This window comes from Macrobrachium rosenbergii, chromosome 8 (assembly GCF_040412425.1).
Source record: "Macrobrachium rosenbergii isolate ZJJX-2024 chromosome 8, ASM4041242v1, whole genome shotgun sequence".
Lineage (NCBI taxonomy): Eukaryota > Metazoa > Arthropoda > Malacostraca > Decapoda > Palaemonidae > Macrobrachium > Macrobrachium rosenbergii.
Window position 1 is genome coordinate 7,682,440 of NC_089748.1, and position 18,110 is coordinate 7,700,549.

Genomic DNA, 18,110 nt, shown 5'->3' on the forward strand with positions numbered 1-18,110 from the left:
CTGTACAGTAATTTGTCTGGAAGGAAGCTATAAAAGAGGAGGAGGTCAAAGTTGGACATGAGGTGAGATGAAAGATAAAGAAATGGGTAAAGATGTGAACCACATGAATACACAATCCTCCGCAATATAGGAGAAAGTTCTTGTACAGTAAATCAAGCGTATTGGTTTGTACTCATATTTGGTAATCCATATACTGTACAGTACTATATGTCATTATGCATTTTATCCATATTTTCACAAATTTTACAATTCCTCCATACTACTGTATATATCACTTCTTTGTGTCTATGGATACTATATGATTAAATCATTAGTAAACAGATTCCTTTACAGTACTACAGTGAGTTTTTAGGCCCCAATATGTGACTTATATGAAAAAATGTTTTGTTGAGATACATTGAATTAGGAAATATGGTGGTTCCAAGTATTTTGGGTATTTTCTGTGTAAATCACATGAAGATTGAATTAGGGAATATGGTGGTTCCAAGTATTTTGGATATTTTGTGTAAATTATATGAAGATTACCTTGTACAAATCTCTTATCACTTAAAAATGCATAGGACTGTTCATGTTTAATTTTACCATACTAAAATTTTGTGCAGTTCAGAATCGTAATTAAAACCTCAGTAATTTACAGATCCAGGGTGGATGTAGGAGGTGTCAGATGATTGGTGTGGCCTCAGATTCTGGAGAACGTACCAAGGAGCCAATGTTAACTTTAGGTCGGGTGAGAGGGTCTTCCATGATGTTTGGAATTTATGCCAAAGTGATGACACCCAACAGTGATGACACAAATGGTTCAGTTACTCTGATCACACGTGGAGCCACTGTGAGAGCTACAACATGATTTCGCTGTACAATCATATAACATGGTAATCATAAAAAAGTTAGCCTGTAATGACAATACTCTCTAGGACTACAGTGTACAGTATATAGAATAACAGTTAAGGTCATGGACTTGTACTGCGTGTGGATTGCTCAGTATTTTTGACTAAGTAATGATGAACTGCTGTTTACATATAGTACTCAGTACAAGATTATCATGAACCATGTCATGTTACATTAAGGGTATCGGCCAAGGGGGGGGCGGTTGGGTTATCATAAGCTATTGTAATGAAAATAAGTATTCCCACAATCACTGAATATAATGCTTTTTAAAGTATTCAAATCCATTGATAAATAGCTGAATTATGGAGATTTGAGTGTACTGTACAGTACAAAACTACAGTAATGTTGAGACAAACGCAGTCAGAGTTTGTCTTACCGTCACACTCGAAGCTGTCTTGAAAAGCCTGATTGGTACCTGGTCCCCTCTCTTTTTTTCAGAGATGTTGTCCCCTCTGATATAAAATAATGGCAACATGCTTATTTTGGGGGGTTTCATAGAATGCCACTCTACTCATTTTTGCCAGGTTTGTGTGGGCTAATGAGTTCCTGCTTTATAGTCATCTGCACTCGTTTTTCTTGCTGTCACTGGGTGTGGCCTCAACTTTCTGCAGCCTTTCTCTTTCATTGTATTTGCTAATGTTGTGAGAACTTGCTTTCCATCAACAAGCAAACTTCTGGCAAGGCATATTTATGATAAAACAACACTTGTAAGCCAAGAAAAGCACCCAAAAAATCACTGGTAAAGGTGATAAACACAAAAAGACGCAATAAAGGCACTCTTCCAACATAACCTAGTGTTTTTAGTTCATGCTGTTGTTGACAGTTCAGGACCAGCTGTCTTTATGACGGAAAACATATCATACATAACGTCATGTAAAGCACATGGAACAAAAGATATTAAAAAAACTGAAAGTTTGGGGAAATAAAGAGGAAAGCAGAAGCTAAGTTATTGCGCCACAGAATTTTCAGTATCCATCTGCACTTGCAAAATTGCTTTTTTGCCTAGTAGATTGCTTCAAATTGGCTTTATCTTACACTAGGCAGTGCAGTACACCATTAACTTTGAGAATCTGTGAAAAACACAACTTAGTCGAAAATCACCCCCAACACCCCTGCTGATACCCTTAATGTCACCCCAGTGGTTTGTACAGTAGTTACTTTTTGGATATATGCAGCATATGTTTCACTAGAAACATAGTTGTTTATGATGATAAAATATAAATATGTATTTTTACTTGTACTGCCAAGTTCTGCTTTGAGGCAGTGGTAACTTATTAGAATGTAAATGTAGTGTTAAAACATATTTTTTACTTTGGAAAGACAACAGTTTTAAACTGATTTTTAACTGTGTTTAGGTTAGGGAGGATAAATTGAAAATATAGGAAGTGATATTTAAAGTAAGAACATCATATGTTGCTATTAAATGATAATATAAATGTATTGTCAGGTTGAAGGAAAATTATTCAGATGCAAACTAACTCTCTGTCATTCAGGCAGTGCCCCGTGAATCAAGAACTCCAGCAAAGCTACTGGTTGTTCCATGTCACAATGGACTATACCACAGTACTCATCAAGTCTAGGCTGAAGGGCATATGGGAAACTCAAAACTGACCGATGTAATGCCAAAATTAATAGAGGTTAATTCTGATACTCAACAGTGGTTCTTTTTATTGACATGATTAGATTGATTTTGAATTTTGATAAAATGTGTATTTACAGTATATTCTAGTCTGTAGTTATTAAGGATGGGTATTTCTTTTCTATGTTATTGCCAGTTGCACCCGTTGTTCAGTCATGTTTTTCTTTATTATGGTACTTACAAGATGTTTTGAGACTTTTTCTCCTTGAACCTTCCCTTTACATTCTTTTCTAGTTTTGTATTTGTACATAGTCCATCCCTTTCTAGTTTTGTATTTGTACATAGTCCATCCCTCACAAATATAATATAAGGAAAGGAATATTTGAAAGCTATGCTTGTAGTAAGTACATGTAAGTCCCAACTTTAAATCATATCAAATTTTGACAGGTACTGCAGATCAAAATTTTTTTGTGATCTGGAGTACTTGTCTAAAATTAATATGGTTTCAATTTTGGAATTGTATGTACTGCAAGCATTAGCTTTCATGTAGTCCTTTCTTTATATAGGTCAACCATCACTAATCCAGCATCACTGGGACCTGCAGGGTGCCAGATTAGTTATTTTGCTAGATTACAGACTGGTTAGGTTAGAATATGCCTAACCCAACAGTTAACCACCTCATTCTACCTTTAACAGACCCTGTAAATTAGTAAAAGTTGGTTAATAAGGAAAAAAGAAATATTAAACAAAAATCAAATGAACTTTTACTGAAGGACAGGCAAAATAAATGGTACAGGTAATTCGGTTGACTTACACAAGAAAGTTTATTACTGTCACTTCCAAAGTGAAGAGCTGGAATTTGCCACTAGCACATTTACATGTCTTGAGGTGAAGGGCTGTCAGGATTCCCATCTTCATCTTGGAATTTTTTTTATATATATTTTATGCTGTTAGGTATCTATATTTTTACTGTATTTTCTCATTTTTTATTTTTACAACCCAAAAGATAACCACAATCATAAGTGTAGGATACGTATGAATGCACAAACTCATTCACTGGCGTTGGAGAACTTTGTACAGTGTGTTTTGGTTCATGTTGTTATTCTTACGATTTTTAAAAATTTTTATTTCACGCTATTTATTTATTTTTTACTGTTTTTTTATTTTTACAACCCAGAAGATAATTGCAATCGTGTTCATAGGGTATGTATGAACACAAACTCATTTACTAGTGCTGGAGAAATTGCACCAACTTGTTTTCATTCGTGTTGTTACTCATGATTTTTTATTTATATTTCATGTATTCTCATTTATATTTTTACTGTATTTTCTCCTTTTTTTGTACTTACATCCCAAAAGATAAATGCAATCATGTGTGTAGGGTACTCACAGATGCACAAACAAAGTTGCTGGTGTTAGAGAACTTGCTACAGTTTGTTTTGGTTTATATTGTTACAATTATGATTTTTATAAATTATACTTTACGCTGATTTAATACTATATATTGTGTGCAAAAGGTATGTACAAAATCATTCGCAGGCATTGGAGAACTTGCTACAACTTGTTTTGTTTCGTGTTGTTACGATTTTCTGATTTGTATTTTACGCTATTCTCATTTATATTTTTGCTGCAATTTTCATTTTTTTCACAAACCAAAAGATAAACACAGTCATGTGCGTAGGGTTTGTACGTATGCGCACAAGTAGTGCCAGCAAACAGAAGTGGCAGGTTGGTGTGGTGACCTGGGAAATTTGAAATTTTGTTAGCCGAAATTAGTGCTGGATTAATGATTGCCGGATTAGTGATGTTCGACCTGTATTAGGTTTGGAAAATTTTTAATCACTAAAGTGTGTACTGTAGTGGATATTATTTTTTTAGATTCATTACTTATATATTTGCAAAATGTACAGTTCCTGTTGTAGCGTAAGTGTAATCACATTTTCTCCAATCTGAATGTGTATTGCAACTGGTTTCCTTTGCTTGCCAACATGATTGTTTTATAAATATCTTCATTAGAGTTTTTAGTTTTCATTTCACCAATTGTCGATTTCTTTCTCATTTTTACTAGTTTTTGCAGACATAATGTAGGTTTTGTATGTTTATATCCTTTTTTTTTCATATTTTTAAGCATTTAAAGCTTTCACACTCCGACTTGGTCAGAAGTGGTAAGAGACAATTTCAAGGTCACCTGAACTCAAAACTCCTTTTATGCATCAGTCACCTGTTATTGTCCTTCATGTCTATTATCCCAGCTGTGAATTCCTGTAATGGTTATTGTGCATGTTTTTTTGCCTACTTTAATGATATCCTTATTTTTGTGTTTGGAATATTTTCATACTTTTTTTTTACTGTTTGCCCTTGGTTCTAGTATGTACAAATTTTCTGTATGTTTTACTTCATCTCCCCTGGGATATTATTTATTGTCTACATTTTTATCTACCTATGAAAGCCAGTTTTGTTCATGAGACTTACCTGCCAGATATATATATAGCTGTATTCTCCAAGGTCCGACAGAATTTCAAATTTCGCGGCACACGCAGTGGCCGGTCAGGTGGTTAGTACCATTCCCGCCGCTGGGAGGCGGGTATCAGGAACCATTCCATTTTCTATTCAGATTTTCTGTCGCCGGACTGTCAACACCTGTTGTCAGTTCCTCCAGCCATTTGGTTTCAAAATTTGTTGTCACTTAAGTATTTTGGTTGTTTTTGGTATTCGACTGGATCTGTGACTTGGCATACGCTCTTTGTGGACCGTTTTTGATTTTGCTTTTGACTTTTCTTATAATTAAGATGTCTTACCTCTAGCTATCGAGTCTGTAGCTTGGGTGAATGTAAGGTGAGGCTATCGAAGACTTTGATAGTTCCTCACTCTTTATGTATGATATGTAAGGGTGTTCAATGCTCTATGATAATCGGTAATGAATGTGTGGGATTGTCTGAGGGTGAGTGGAAGGAATATGAAGCCTATATGCTTAAATTGGAGCGTGATAGGCTGAGAAATCTTCCTCCCTAGAGTGCATCCTTAGTTGGACAGTCAGGTTTTCTCCTACTAGTAACCCTGTAGTAAATTTATTACTAACCCTGTAGTTTGTTGCTGCAGAAGGTAATTCCCTGGCTCTCGTGTGGAGTCAATGCGTGCTCTTGAAACTAAAGTGAATGCAATTCAAACGCATAGTGTTAGTGCTAGTGCCCCTAGTGTTGTGGAGGGGGGCGTCAGATCGGCCCTATAATGCCTCTAGGCCTGGACTCTGTCGAACTCCCAGGACCAGGGAGGGGGCATGTCGAAAGCCGCATGAGGGTTACGGGGCTTCCCACCGATCTGGCGTCCCTTCGGCAGGTCCTGATGACGCTACCCAGGCTGCCAGGGATCGTGCTCAGGCACGCATCCTGAAGGATTGCTTCTCGCCCTCCGACACGTCCTCCCGCCACGGGGTTGGAGCTCTCGGTTGGACTCTCGCCCTCTTAAGAAAGCTTAGAGGAGAGGACGCTTCACGTCCTCTTCCTCTAGACGTTTGTACTCTTCCCCGAAAGTTGCATGGATATTCCTCTGCAGAAGAGAATAAAGTGTTTTTCGAATGATCACTCTACTTCGACCCCCTGTCGCGCTAAGGCAAGGGCTAGAGCTTCTTCCCCTGTGGAAGGAAGTATACGTCTCGCCCCCCTTTCCTTCTCTCAGGTTCAGCCCTTCTCCGAGAGAGTGGCTTCTCCAACGCGTAAGATTTTGTTGGGTTTGCAACAACAGCTGGATGCTCTCATGAACCTTTCAAGATTCGAATCTGCCTGTTAAGAGGTACAGACTTTCACCTTCGTCTCCCGCTTCGGAACGATACAGAGCGTCTGTCTTCTAGAGAGAGTGTTTAGTGGCTTCCTATCGTCTTCCCCGGGAGTTGGAGGTGTTGGCCTTTTCTCTTGTCTCGCGCCAGGAGCGCGTCTTGCTCTTCGTGCGCTTCTCACGCTTCACGCGCCTCACCTTGGCGGCTCGGCGCGCTTAGCCATGACGCCGCCGCGCCACGCTGACTCTCTTCTAGTACTTGCCACGGAGCCTCTCGCGCGTCACGCCATGACGCTCGCGCTCGCTTCGCCGTATAGCTTCAAGTCTTGTGTTGACACCGCTCCAGTTGTTCATCATGTCGCACAACTACCCGTCAACATTTGATGTCCTTCTTAATTTAGCCAGTACTTGCTTCCGGCAGTACATATACTAATTGGAACGATACAGAGAAGATTAGCATGGCTCTTGCGCAAGGATGACACGCTAATCGTGAAGCGTTCCACATTTTTTATGTTTACTATACGTGTACTCTAGTTGACGACTTCTTTCGTTCGCGGGAGTTCCCGCTTACGTGTCGGGCGAATCGGAACTACTTTCACCACTCACTCAAGACCCACCAGCTGCGAAGAACATCCTCTTTCGTCACAGCCTTTGTATGAAGAGAAACTTCTTTCGTCTTCTTCTTCCTCTGATTATCAGACTCTGGCTTTTTTCTTAGGATCTGTTTCCTGAGACTTTTCAACCGTCGGCTCCTCTCTCCACCCTTCGCAATTGTCTTTGTCTTAAGGAGCGTTTGACGAAAAAAATCGGAAATAAATTTTCTGGGATATTTTATATATGGCATCATACATATCCTGACTATCTTCTCAGAAAGTTTTATTTAAAAGTTCGCCACAGTTAGAAGTTATAAACAAAACAGTAACCTATCATAGTCAAATTACATTTTTCATATAATGTAATGATATTGTCAGTATATCGTGGTAATTTCCTTTTAGCTATGAAATAATATCTAATGCGATCTATGGCAACCCTGTGGACATAGTGCGCATCAGCGAAAAGACAGGAATGCCGCAGGGCAGTCAGTGGCAGTCAGTCAGTAGCAACTCAGAGCTTGACTAAGTAAAACGTCGCGCTGGCCAACCTCAGCCGTGTTTTTGGCACCGCTTCATTTAGCTTCATTTAGCGAAGTTATATTACTTTGCAGGTCTATTTTTTGGCTTTTCATTATGTCATAAAACATCAAACTGTGTAACGGCAAGCAAATAAATACACAGAGAAGCAAAAAATATCGTTTTTCTCAAAACTAAAGTTATCGACATTCAAACTGCATCTCCTTCATAACGCTTGCACGATCTCAGATACAAAAAGTAAACGAAAGCTAAATGTTTGCATAACAAAGGGGCTTCCATGGAAGCAACATGAGACTCGCACCACGAGAAGAGAGTTTTTTTCCTGAAGGAATGTCACTTCAAGAGAGGTAGCAGTGACTCCCTTCATCTCCAGACTCCCTTTGCAACCAGGCTTCATTTTGCACAAGCCTGGAAAGAGTGAGGGGCAGACGTTTGGTCCCTCTTCCTGTTAGAGAGAGGTTACTTGATTCCCTTCCTGTCTCCTCTTTTTTGTTTTTGTTTCCCAACTGCCTTCCTGTCAAACAGAAAATTGTTTGACCTGCTCGAACAGATGTTCGAGCGGAGAGCAGTGGAACAGATATTGGACTCGGTGTTCCCGGGATTTTACTACAGATTGTTTCTAGTCCCAAAACTTTCAGTAGGCTGGAGACCCGTCTTGGGCGTCAACAGGTCGAACAACTTGGTCCGGAAGGAAAAGTTCAAGATGGAGACCTCGTAGTCAATACTAGGAGCCCTTCATCCGGGATTGGATGGTATCTTTGGATCTCCAAGATACTTATCTTCACGCCCCAATTCATCCACGTTCGGTGAAGTATCTCAGGTTGTCTTGGGGGACTAGACGTACCAGTTCAGGGCTCTCTGCTTTGGACTCTGCACAACGGCCATACCACGTTGAAAACGCCGCTTCTCGTCCGATCAGCGAAGTTAAGCAACGTTGGGTCTGGTCAGTACTTGGATGGTTGACCGCCTGGGAACACCAGATGCTGTTGGCGTCACATTTTGCTCGAGGGTGTTTACGTCTCATGAAAAACGTTGCGATGCAGTTGCATCTGTCGCACGTCAGGATCTCACTCTACTTGACGACTGGTTGATTCAGCGCCGTCGAAGAAAGGTATCTGGAGGACCTTCAGTTGACTCTGCAACTCGTGAAGTCCCTGGGACTTCTGGTCTGTGGAGAAGTCGCAGCTGATCCTCACTGTCCATTGTGTCTGGGAATTCAGATCTATTCAGCGGCTTTTATAGCGTCTCCGTCTGCAAGAACGGCAACTTCTATGTACGAAAAGTTTCGGCCTTCTTGGAAAAGGGAAACATGCTAGGTGAAGGAAGGAATGAGTCTGCTGGGACCATTTCCTCGCTGGAGAAGTTTGTTTTCTGGGAGTCTGCATCTCAGGCCTCTTCAGTTCTTTTTGTTGGAGAACTGACAAAGCAAGGAAGACTTGAAAGAGGAATTGAGAATTCTTCCTTATATAAAGAGGATCTGTGGTGGTGGCTCGATCCAACGGAATTGCAGAAAGGGATCTCCTCAAGCTTCTGAACCCCAACCTAGTGTTGTTTTCCGACGAGTCTTCAACAGGTTGGGGGCAACACTGGGAGAGAAAAATGTTAGGAACCTGGAGAGAGGAACAGGTGTCCTGGCACATCGACTTTTCAAAGATTTGGCGGCTATCTTTAGCTCGCAATTCTTGAGGTCAAGTTTGCAATCGTGTAGTTCTAGCAAACTCGGACAATACTTTGTTCCCTGTTCAGCCTTGCAAGAGATTATTCTTTGAGCCTATGCTCGCAACATTTCGATTCTCACAAGTTTTGTTGCAGAGGTCGAAAATGTTCGAGCAGACCTGCTCTGTTGGCGCCATCAACTCCTGCCGAAGGAATGGACCCTTCATCAGGAGGTTTGCCAAGATTTTGGAAATTTTGGGGTCGCCATCTTGTGGATATTTTCACGACCTCAAGAACAGCGAGGCTCCCTCTGTAAAGCTCATCTGTACTCGACCCTGGGGCAGTTGCGATAGTTGCTCTTCCCTGGGATTGACGGGAATAGATGTTTACGCCTTTTTTTCCCGTTCTAAATTCTGGGAGAAGTCATCACGCAAGTTCGCGGCCTCACAAGGGACGAGGATTACTCTCATCCCCATGTTTTGGGCCTTCAACCACTGGTTCTCGGAGTTTCTCTTCTGGTTGGTAGACGTTCGAGGACCCTTCCTATGAGAGCAGACCTGCTCATACAAACCCACTTCACGAGATATCTTTGAATCTCCCCGCTCTGAACCTGACTGCTTTCAGACTATCGAAACTTGGTCAGAGCGAAGGGGTTTTTCTGGCCAGGTGGCACGGCCATCGCTAGAGCCAGAAGTTCTTCATCTAAAGGATATATCTAGCGAAGTGAGCAACCTTCAAAGGTTGGTGTAGAAAGAAGGGCTTTTCTCTTCCTCTATCACTGTGAGCCAGGTTGCGGATTTTCTCCTTTACTTAAGAGAAAAACTCGATATAGCAGTTCCGACTATCAAGTGTTATCGGAGCATGCTTTCGATTGTATTCAGACACAGAGGATTAGCTTTGTCGACAATAAGGACCTCCACGATCTTACGAGCTCTTTCAAGACATCCAAGGTTCCTCAGCTGATTTCCCCTGCTTGGAACTTGGGCGTAATGCTCAAGTTTTTGATGTTTAGTCCTTTTGAGCCTCTCCACTCTGCATCTCTTAAGGATGTTACTCAAAACGGCATTCCTCGCGGCGAAGAGAGTGAGAGAAGTTCGAGGCCGTCATGTGGGCTTCAAGGAACACAATGCTGTCTATTCTTTAAGCCCTAAGTTCTTGGCTAAGAATGATAGGTATTCTAACCCTTGGCCTAGACACTTTGAAATTAAAGGTTTAGCAGACCTTATTGGACAGGAACCTGAGGGAGTTCTATGTCCAGTTAGAGCTCTCAAGTACTACCTTAAAAGAACACAGGACACTCGTGGTCCATTGGATGTTTATGGTGTTCTGTGAGGCAACCAGTTAAACCTATGTCGAAGAATGCACTGGCATTCTTCATTAGGGACGTCACAGACGCACACTCTAGTTGTGACGACTCCAACTTCAAGTTGTTGAGAGTTAACGCTCACGAGGTGAGGGCAGTTGCTACCTCCATGGCGTTCAAGAAGAATATGGTACTCAGTGACATTTTTAGTGCCACATTTTGGCGAAGTCAATTTGGTGTTTGCCTCACACTCTTGGCAAGATGTTTAGGTAGCATACGAAATTGCTTTTCGCTGGGACCATCATTGCTGCTTCAGCAACCTTGAGGACAGGGTAACTCTGATCCTATCCCCTTTTTAATTGTGTTTTTTTGGTTGTTGGGTCGACTACTGGGGCAGTCTTCCCAATCCTTTGCAAACTAACGCTTTAGGTGTTGGTTAGGTGGTTAGTAATGCTCTTTTTGTCCTCTTTGTATGGGCTATGATCTAGTCACATTGTGGTCACGCCCGTTGACAGATCATCTAGAAGTCGCCAGCTATATAGGTCACTACCTCGCTGGGGTCTCTAGTAAAGCAGAAGCAGACTAGAGTGACAGTAACCACTCAGTCAGCTACGCTATCAGATAAGGAACCAAAATAATTTTACCAATAATTGGTTTTTCCTATTTCTTGGCTGTCTCTACCCCCTCCAAAGGTGGTATTCAGCTATATATATATCTGGCAGGTAAGTCTCATGAACAAAATGATATTTTAATGATAAAATAAAGTTTGTTCATACTACCTGGCAGATATATATATTTATATTGCCCTCCTCCTCCCCTCAGGAGACAGTGGCGTTAGAAAATCTGAATAGAAAATGGGAATGGTTCCTGATACCGCCTCCCAGCGGCGGGAATGGGTACTAACCACCTGACCGGCCACTGCGTGTGCCGAAATTTGAAATTCTGTCGGACCTTCGAGAATACAGCTATATATATATCTGCCAGGTAAGTATGAACAAACTTTATTTTATCATTAAAATATCATTTTTCCTATTAAGGAATTTTTCTGTGATCTTTATGGTTTGACAATAGATAGCTTTTCATTCCATACACATCTTGCCTTATCCAAAATGAGCCAGTAGAAAACACCACTCATCATGAGCTGTATAGGAACTGTTTTTACTTCTGTAAAATATAGTGCAAGATTTGTATCAGATGACTGGAATTGATTAAAGTAGCTTATGGAACTGGAACTGGTGAAAAGTTTCTCCAGAGTCAAGCTAGAATGTGTGTGACTGTTAGATTTGGATGGAGAGACATAAAAAACACCACAACCCCATAAATTATTTATATACTTTATTTACAGTCTTTTGAAGTCCTGAGGTTTACAGGCCTTTTCTGTCATACAATAGTAGCCTTACTGTGTATGCTTACTGTGGATCCTCACATATTTGTCAGTCAATTGCCATGCTTTATAAACTGGCACTGCTGTGAATAGCTATTTATTGCTCTTTTTCCAGGTGTTTGCTTTACTAGACATTGTCATTCCGGTCCCCATCAATAAAAATTTTCCATATTCACATACATTATCAATTCTTTGAGCTCTTCTTTTTTTGCTTTGAGCTCATTTAGTGATAAAAATGACATTTTTACAATAAAATAAGGTTTTATATATACTTACCCAGTAATTGCATACCTATTAGTTTCTTTTAACCGGGAGCTTAAAATTTTGAAATTGCGGGTCATGCTAGTTTGTTTTGGTTATGGCCACGTGCCCCGCCCACTTTCTGGAGAAGAATGGGTACAACATTGCAAAGAGCTTCAATTTGTGCCCTTATGTCCACGCGAGGGGAGGCAGGTGGGCTCCGATCATGTAATTACTGGGTAAGTATATGTAAAACCTTATTTTATTTATTATAAAATGTCATTTTTATATAAGTAACTTACCCAGTAATTACATAGCTGATTCCCACATTGAATGGAGGTGGGAAGGTTGGACATATCTACTCCAAAACATTATTAATAGTAATGAGTTTGAGAATAGAAATTTGCTAACACTGAACCAGTGTTGTTGAACCTTACCTGATAAGAGAGCTGCTACAGGTAGATACTGCCTCTGGTTGGCGCTCATCTTATCCAGTAGAGGCGAGGTGATAAAGCCTTGAGGGCCTACTACTACAGTGGGTGCTTTGCAGTGATGGACTAATTTCCAAGGGCTAGCAAAGAATACAAGATCCCCCTGCCCAGGGCGCAGTACCACACAAAATAACCAGAATAAGTATGGTCACCATAACCACCAAAACAAAATTAAAACACCAATACCCAACCATTAAAAACCAAAGGACTGGAGGGTACTCCAAGTACATAGTACTCCCAGGCTCCCCAAAAACCCAACACCCTCAGCAAGGCGAAGAGATTAAAGAAAGGACATTGTTTTCTACGTTTCCTCCCCCAACACCACGCCAGCCATGTAAAACGGACCCAGGGTACTGCACTGATCATAAATAGTTTCGATATCCCTTAAATAATGAGATGCAAACACTGACTTGCACTTCCAGGACATCGACTGCACTATCAATGTGAAGGATAAATTTCGCTTAAACGCCAAACACGTAGCGACAGCTCTTATCTCATGTGCCTCTACCTTACATGGAATGAGCTTCTGAAAGTCTTCGCTAACCATGGAATGAGCTTCTGAAATCAAGTCCCTGAGGAAGAACGCCGGGGCATTCTTAGACAGAGGCCAAGAGGAATATTTCACAGAACACCAAAGATTCCTTGAAGTACAGTACCATGAATAGCCTTCGTTCTGTGAAGATACAACTCAAGGGCCCTTACTGGACAGAGAGCTCTTTCTTCTTCAGACGGGCCTACCATCTCAGACAAGCTCTTAATTGTAAAAGAATGAGGCCATGGATTCAATGACAATTTGTTCTTGTCTGAAAATCCTAGGGAAAAGGAGCAAACTGCATTCCTCTGAGAAAATCCAACATTTTTGTCCAAAGCATGGACCTCGCTAGACCTTTTGGCAGTGGCCAAGGTTACCAGAAAAAGAGTTTTTCTGGTAAGATGCCTTGAAGAGATAGACTGCATGGGCTCAAAACATGAACTGGCCAGCCACTTAAGTACTATGTCTAAATTCCAGGACAGCAAAGGTTTTTCTTTAAGCTTTGTGGTATCAAAGGACTTAATAAGATCGGACAAATCTTAGTTAGACGATAAGTCCATTCCTTTGTGGCAGAGAACTGAGCTAAGCATTGCTCTGTAGCCTTTAATGGTAGAGGTGGAAAGTCCTTTAGTGGAGCGTAAGAACAGTAGAAAGTTCACTATTTCTGTTACAGAGGTACCAGAAGAGGACACGTTATTTCATCTGCACCAAGACCTGGTAGACTTTATCTGATGACTGTCTTTTGCACTTAGCAATCGCGTCTGCAGCCCTCATGAAAAGCCCTTCTTTCAGGGCAGTTGCTTGACAGTTTGAATCCTGTTAGGGCCAGAGAAGACAGGTTTTGGTGGAACCACCGGAAGTGAGGTTGCCTGAGTTGTTGTTGCTTCTATGGCAGCAGTCTCGGAAAGTCTGCAAGAAGTTCCAGCAGATCCAGGAACCACTCCTTTGCTGGCCGGAAGGGGGCTATCAAAATCATGGACAGGTTTTGATGAGACTGGAATTTGTTGAGAACTTATCTCACCAAACTGAATGGGGAAAGGTGTGCAGATCTTTGCCCGACCAGTCCTGCAGCATTGCGTTGGTCACCCATGCTAAGGGATCTAGTACTGGGCATCCTGACAATTCGGTACTGGACAATTCGGTACTAGGACAATTTGGTACCAGACAATTCAGTAGCAGAAGGCTTTTAACTAAACTACTCATTTGAATAGAGAATATAGAATTTAGGCCAAAGGCCAAGCGTTGAGACCTGTCATGTCATTCATAGCTGAAAAGGAAATTGATAGTAAGAAGGTTTTAATGTGCAACAGGAGGGAACCTCGCAGTTGCACTAGAAAAAATTTTTTAGAGGAGAGGGTGGAAAGTCACAGAAGAAAAAGAATATGAACGGAGGTATAGTAAAAGAAACGAGAGAGGTTGCAGCTAGGGGCCGAAGACCATTAAGTAATGAGATATGAAAGTGGTGGTGACCCATTCATTTGTATATTTTCTGCTTATTTTAATGTATAGCATTGTTACTGTGGTCAACTTTTTTTAAACTGAATTTTAGTATAAGTTGTCAGCCCATGTGGTATGGAATGGCCACCTGCAAGTTTTTAAATTTGAGAAAGTGAAGAAATCGGTCGATAGTGAAAACGACATTTACAATAAACATACAGAAAATGCTGGTGGTTAAAACATATATTGGCGTTGTGAAAATCATTGTGAAAATCGCTTGACTTCATAAAGGTGAACATTTTGAAATATTGCAAGTTTTAAGATTTTTTTGTTTTAGTATTGTGTTCAATAATAAATACAAAAATTAATTTTGTAAATTTATTTAATTTTATTAAACATGAATTTTAATAGCAGTTAAATTTTCTAAGCATTATAAATTGTCTTCTTTTTTACCACTGATAATTAAACAATATATATACATTGTGGGTTTGTCTTTATCATTTTAATAATATTAGTGGTACCGTACTGTCCGGTACTGAATTGTCTGGTACCAAACTGTCTTAGTACTGAATTGTCCTAGCACCCTAATACTGGTGGTGAGCAGAAGAGAGGAAGTCGGTGATTCCTGGAGGACATGAATAGATCTATCATGGGTTCCCCCCAGAGCTTCCACAGTTCCAGACAAACCAACGGATCTAATGTCAGTTCCGAGGGAAGAACTTGTTTCTGACAGCTCAATTCATCCGCCAGAACATTGAGTCTCCCTTGGATAAAGCATGTCACCACTTGCGTGGTGTTCTGGTGAAACCAGAGAAGAACCACCCTTGCTGTTTTGTACAGGGAGAAAGAGTGAGTCCTCCCTGCTTTGTGATGTACACCAGTGCAGTCATGCTGTCTGAATGCGTGCCATAGTCTTTCCACGCACTTCTGAGATGAAGCATTGTAGGCCCAAAAATGTCGCCTGTAATTCCTTCTCACTGATGTGCCAGTCCTGCTGTTCTTGAGACCAGGTACCTGACACTTTTATCCCTAAAAGAGCTCACCAACCTAGGTTTGAAGCATCTGAAAACAACTCTAGGCTGGGGCTCATAGGGAAAAGAGATTTTCCTTCTGCTAGCCTCTTCCTGGAACTCCAATGAAGATCCTCTTTGATTTCTACATTTCTACAGTTATCAGGAACACAAATGAGTCCAGGAACTTCTTCCTGTTCCAGCTGGCTCTTAGGAAGAACTGAAGAGGTCTCAGGTGTAGTTTTCCCAGAGAGACAAATTGCTCCTTGGACGAGAGGGTACCCAGAAGGCTCATCCATTGATTGGCTGAGCAAGAAACTAGTTCCAAAAACTTGTTTACTGTCTGACACTTGTTTATTCTCTTTGGGACTGGGAAAACCCCAAAATCCCAAGAGTTGTTCATCATTCTTAAGTAAGGGATCTCTTGAGAAGGAGTCAGGAGAGACTTGTCCTGATTAATTAGGAGACCCAAGCCCTGGGCTAGGAGAAGAGTTCTGCAAATGTCCTCTGTACATTGAACTTTCAAGGAGGAACGTAGTAACCAGTCGTCAAGGTAGAGAGAAATCTTTATCCCCATCAGATGAAGCCACTTTGCTAGGGGTGGGAGCTAATACCCTGGTAAACATTTGAGGAGCAGCTGAGAGACAGAAGCACAGAGCCCGAAATTGGAACACCTTGCCCTGAAACACAAACCTGAGGTACTTTCTTGAAGCAGGATGAACTGGAATATGAAAGTACACATCCTGTATGTCGATGGACGCCATCCATTCTCCCTGGCAAATGGATGCTGGAATTGACCGGTTTGTTTCCATCTTGAAGGCTGTCTTTTTAACAAAGACCTTCAGTGCGCTTATGTCCAGAACGGGTCTCCAGCCCCCCAATAACTTGGGTATTACAAAGAGATGGTTGTAGAGTCCCAGAGAGTGAATGTCCTCTATTACCTCCATAGCCTCTTTCTGAACAAGAGACTCAACCTCTAGCAAGGGAGCAGCAAATCTCTCTGAGCCTAGAGAGTAAGCCGTCATTGCAACAAGCTTGCGGACTAGAGGTGGTTTGTTCACAAAGGGGATAGTGTAGCCCTCCTTCAGGACAGACACTATCCTGGATTCTGCTCTTTTTTGTTCCCATTGTTCCCAAAAGAGGAGGAGCCATGCTCCTACCGGGGTATGGAGGACTATATCCTCACTTCTTGGTGGAAGCTTTAGAAGAAGTCGTCTTGATGGAACGCTGTGGGAAACAGGTACTTGCTCTTGTCCTAGTATATGGTCTAGAACGGGAGCTCCGAAAGGGAGTAGTCTGCAGAGGAGTCAAATAAGTCAAATATCTGGGAGGAAGAGCTGCAGAATCCTTAGGGCGTCTTGCAGATTGGGAGACCAGGTCCTGAGTGCTGTTTTTCTGCAGGTCAGAGGCAATGTCTAACACTGTAGCCTGATGAAAAAATGTGTCTTGTACTCTTTTCTTGAGTACACCCATGGCATAAAGACCAACCAACTCCTGTGTGCTGTCATGAATGCCTGTCAATGTCAATACAGTAGAGCACTGCTAAAAGGTCTGAAGAGTTATCTTGAGGCAAAAAAGAGCAGTCTCTAATCTTACACACTAGTGTGCCCACCACCCAGTCTAAGAAGCTCATTACTTCGAACTTTTAGAAATATTCTTAAGAAGATGAGCAAGTTCCGAAGCTGAAAACATAATTTTGGCCGAAGTGAAAGCTGACCCCCTAGCCGAGTCGATAAGGCTGGTGAAGTCTCCCTGAGAATTAGACAGAGACTCCCAGGGAAGGAGCTTCTCCCATAGCATAAAATCTATAACTCAACCTAGACAGCTTGGAGGGCGGGAAACAAAAAACTACTTTACCTTGCTCCCTCTTCTCTGTGAACCATCCTTCTACTTTGTCAGTGCCTTCTTCGCTGAGGAGGAGAGAACCAGTTTCAGTAACTTCAAAGAACCAGCTGAGGGAGCTTCCATAAAAAAAAGTTGAAGCAGGGGAGGAGGGAGTTGCTGGCAAAAAGAAGCTTGTAGAAAGGTGGCTAACAGGAACCTCAATAAAGCAGAGTACACAGACGAAGGAACATCCTGATCCGGTATGACCTCTTCTTCAGAAGAAACAGGAGAAAGTGATAAGTGCGCTGTCATTGGAGGTGCTTTCTGAAGCAAACTTAAAATGTTATCTAGCTTGCTCTGGATCAGGTTAACCGAAGGAGGAACACTGTCCGAGACAACACTATGATGAGATGGTGGAGGAGCAGGCGTCAACGGACGCTCAGGAAGCACTGAAGAAGTGGAAGCCAAAGACAAAACTTGATGGCGAACAGGTGCCAGTGGGCGCTCATCTGCAAATAGGAGCTTGGGTGTTTCAGCACTAGCTGCTGGCCACTTGGGCGCTAATTGGAGAGGTGATGGTGCTGGATGCACACCTCATAATGAAGGGGTTCCCTTGTGTAATGAAGAATGCCTGCGCGCCTTGGTGCCAGACTACGATTGTCATCTGATGTAGCTGAAGAGAATTGCTTTGGGCTATCCCAGTGACTGCAAGAGGGGCACGCTGAATCCTTGCCCTTCTTACAAGGCACAGAAGAGATTGCGAAGTTCACTGCGCACCTTTTCAATGGGCATGATTTGTCCACATAGTGCCATGAAGGCCTGGGACTAAAATTATCAGAGCTGGAGGACATACAATGAGCACTCA

At 41.7% G+C, this 18,110-nt stretch overlaps 1 protein-coding gene and 2 non-coding genes across 3 annotated transcripts in view; all 3 read left to right on the plus strand.

Annotated features, from left to right (window-relative positions):
- LOC136841045 (molybdenum cofactor sulfurase-like) overlaps positions 1-4,484 on the plus strand; it is a 258,205-nt gene extending 253,721 nt beyond the window's left edge. The window contains 1 exon segment of the mRNA XM_067108100.1: positions 638-4,484. Coding sequence (XP_066964201.1) covers positions 638-847 — 210 coding nt within the window. The 3' untranslated portion in view covers positions 848-4,484.
- A 2,158-nt stretch (positions 4,485-6,642) lies between these two features.
- Positions 6,643-6,747, plus strand: LOC136841337 (U6 spliceosomal RNA). The gene has a single exon (XR_010853889.1). It is a non-coding gene; the product is annotated as a U6 spliceosomal RNA (small nuclear RNA).
- Positions 6,748-8,241: 1,494 nt separating this feature from the next.
- LOC136841315 (5S ribosomal RNA) lies at positions 8,242-8,360 on the plus strand. The gene has a single exon (XR_010853879.1). It is a non-coding gene; the product is annotated as a 5S ribosomal RNA (ribosomal RNA).
- Positions 8,361-18,110: the final 9,750 nt, after the last annotated feature.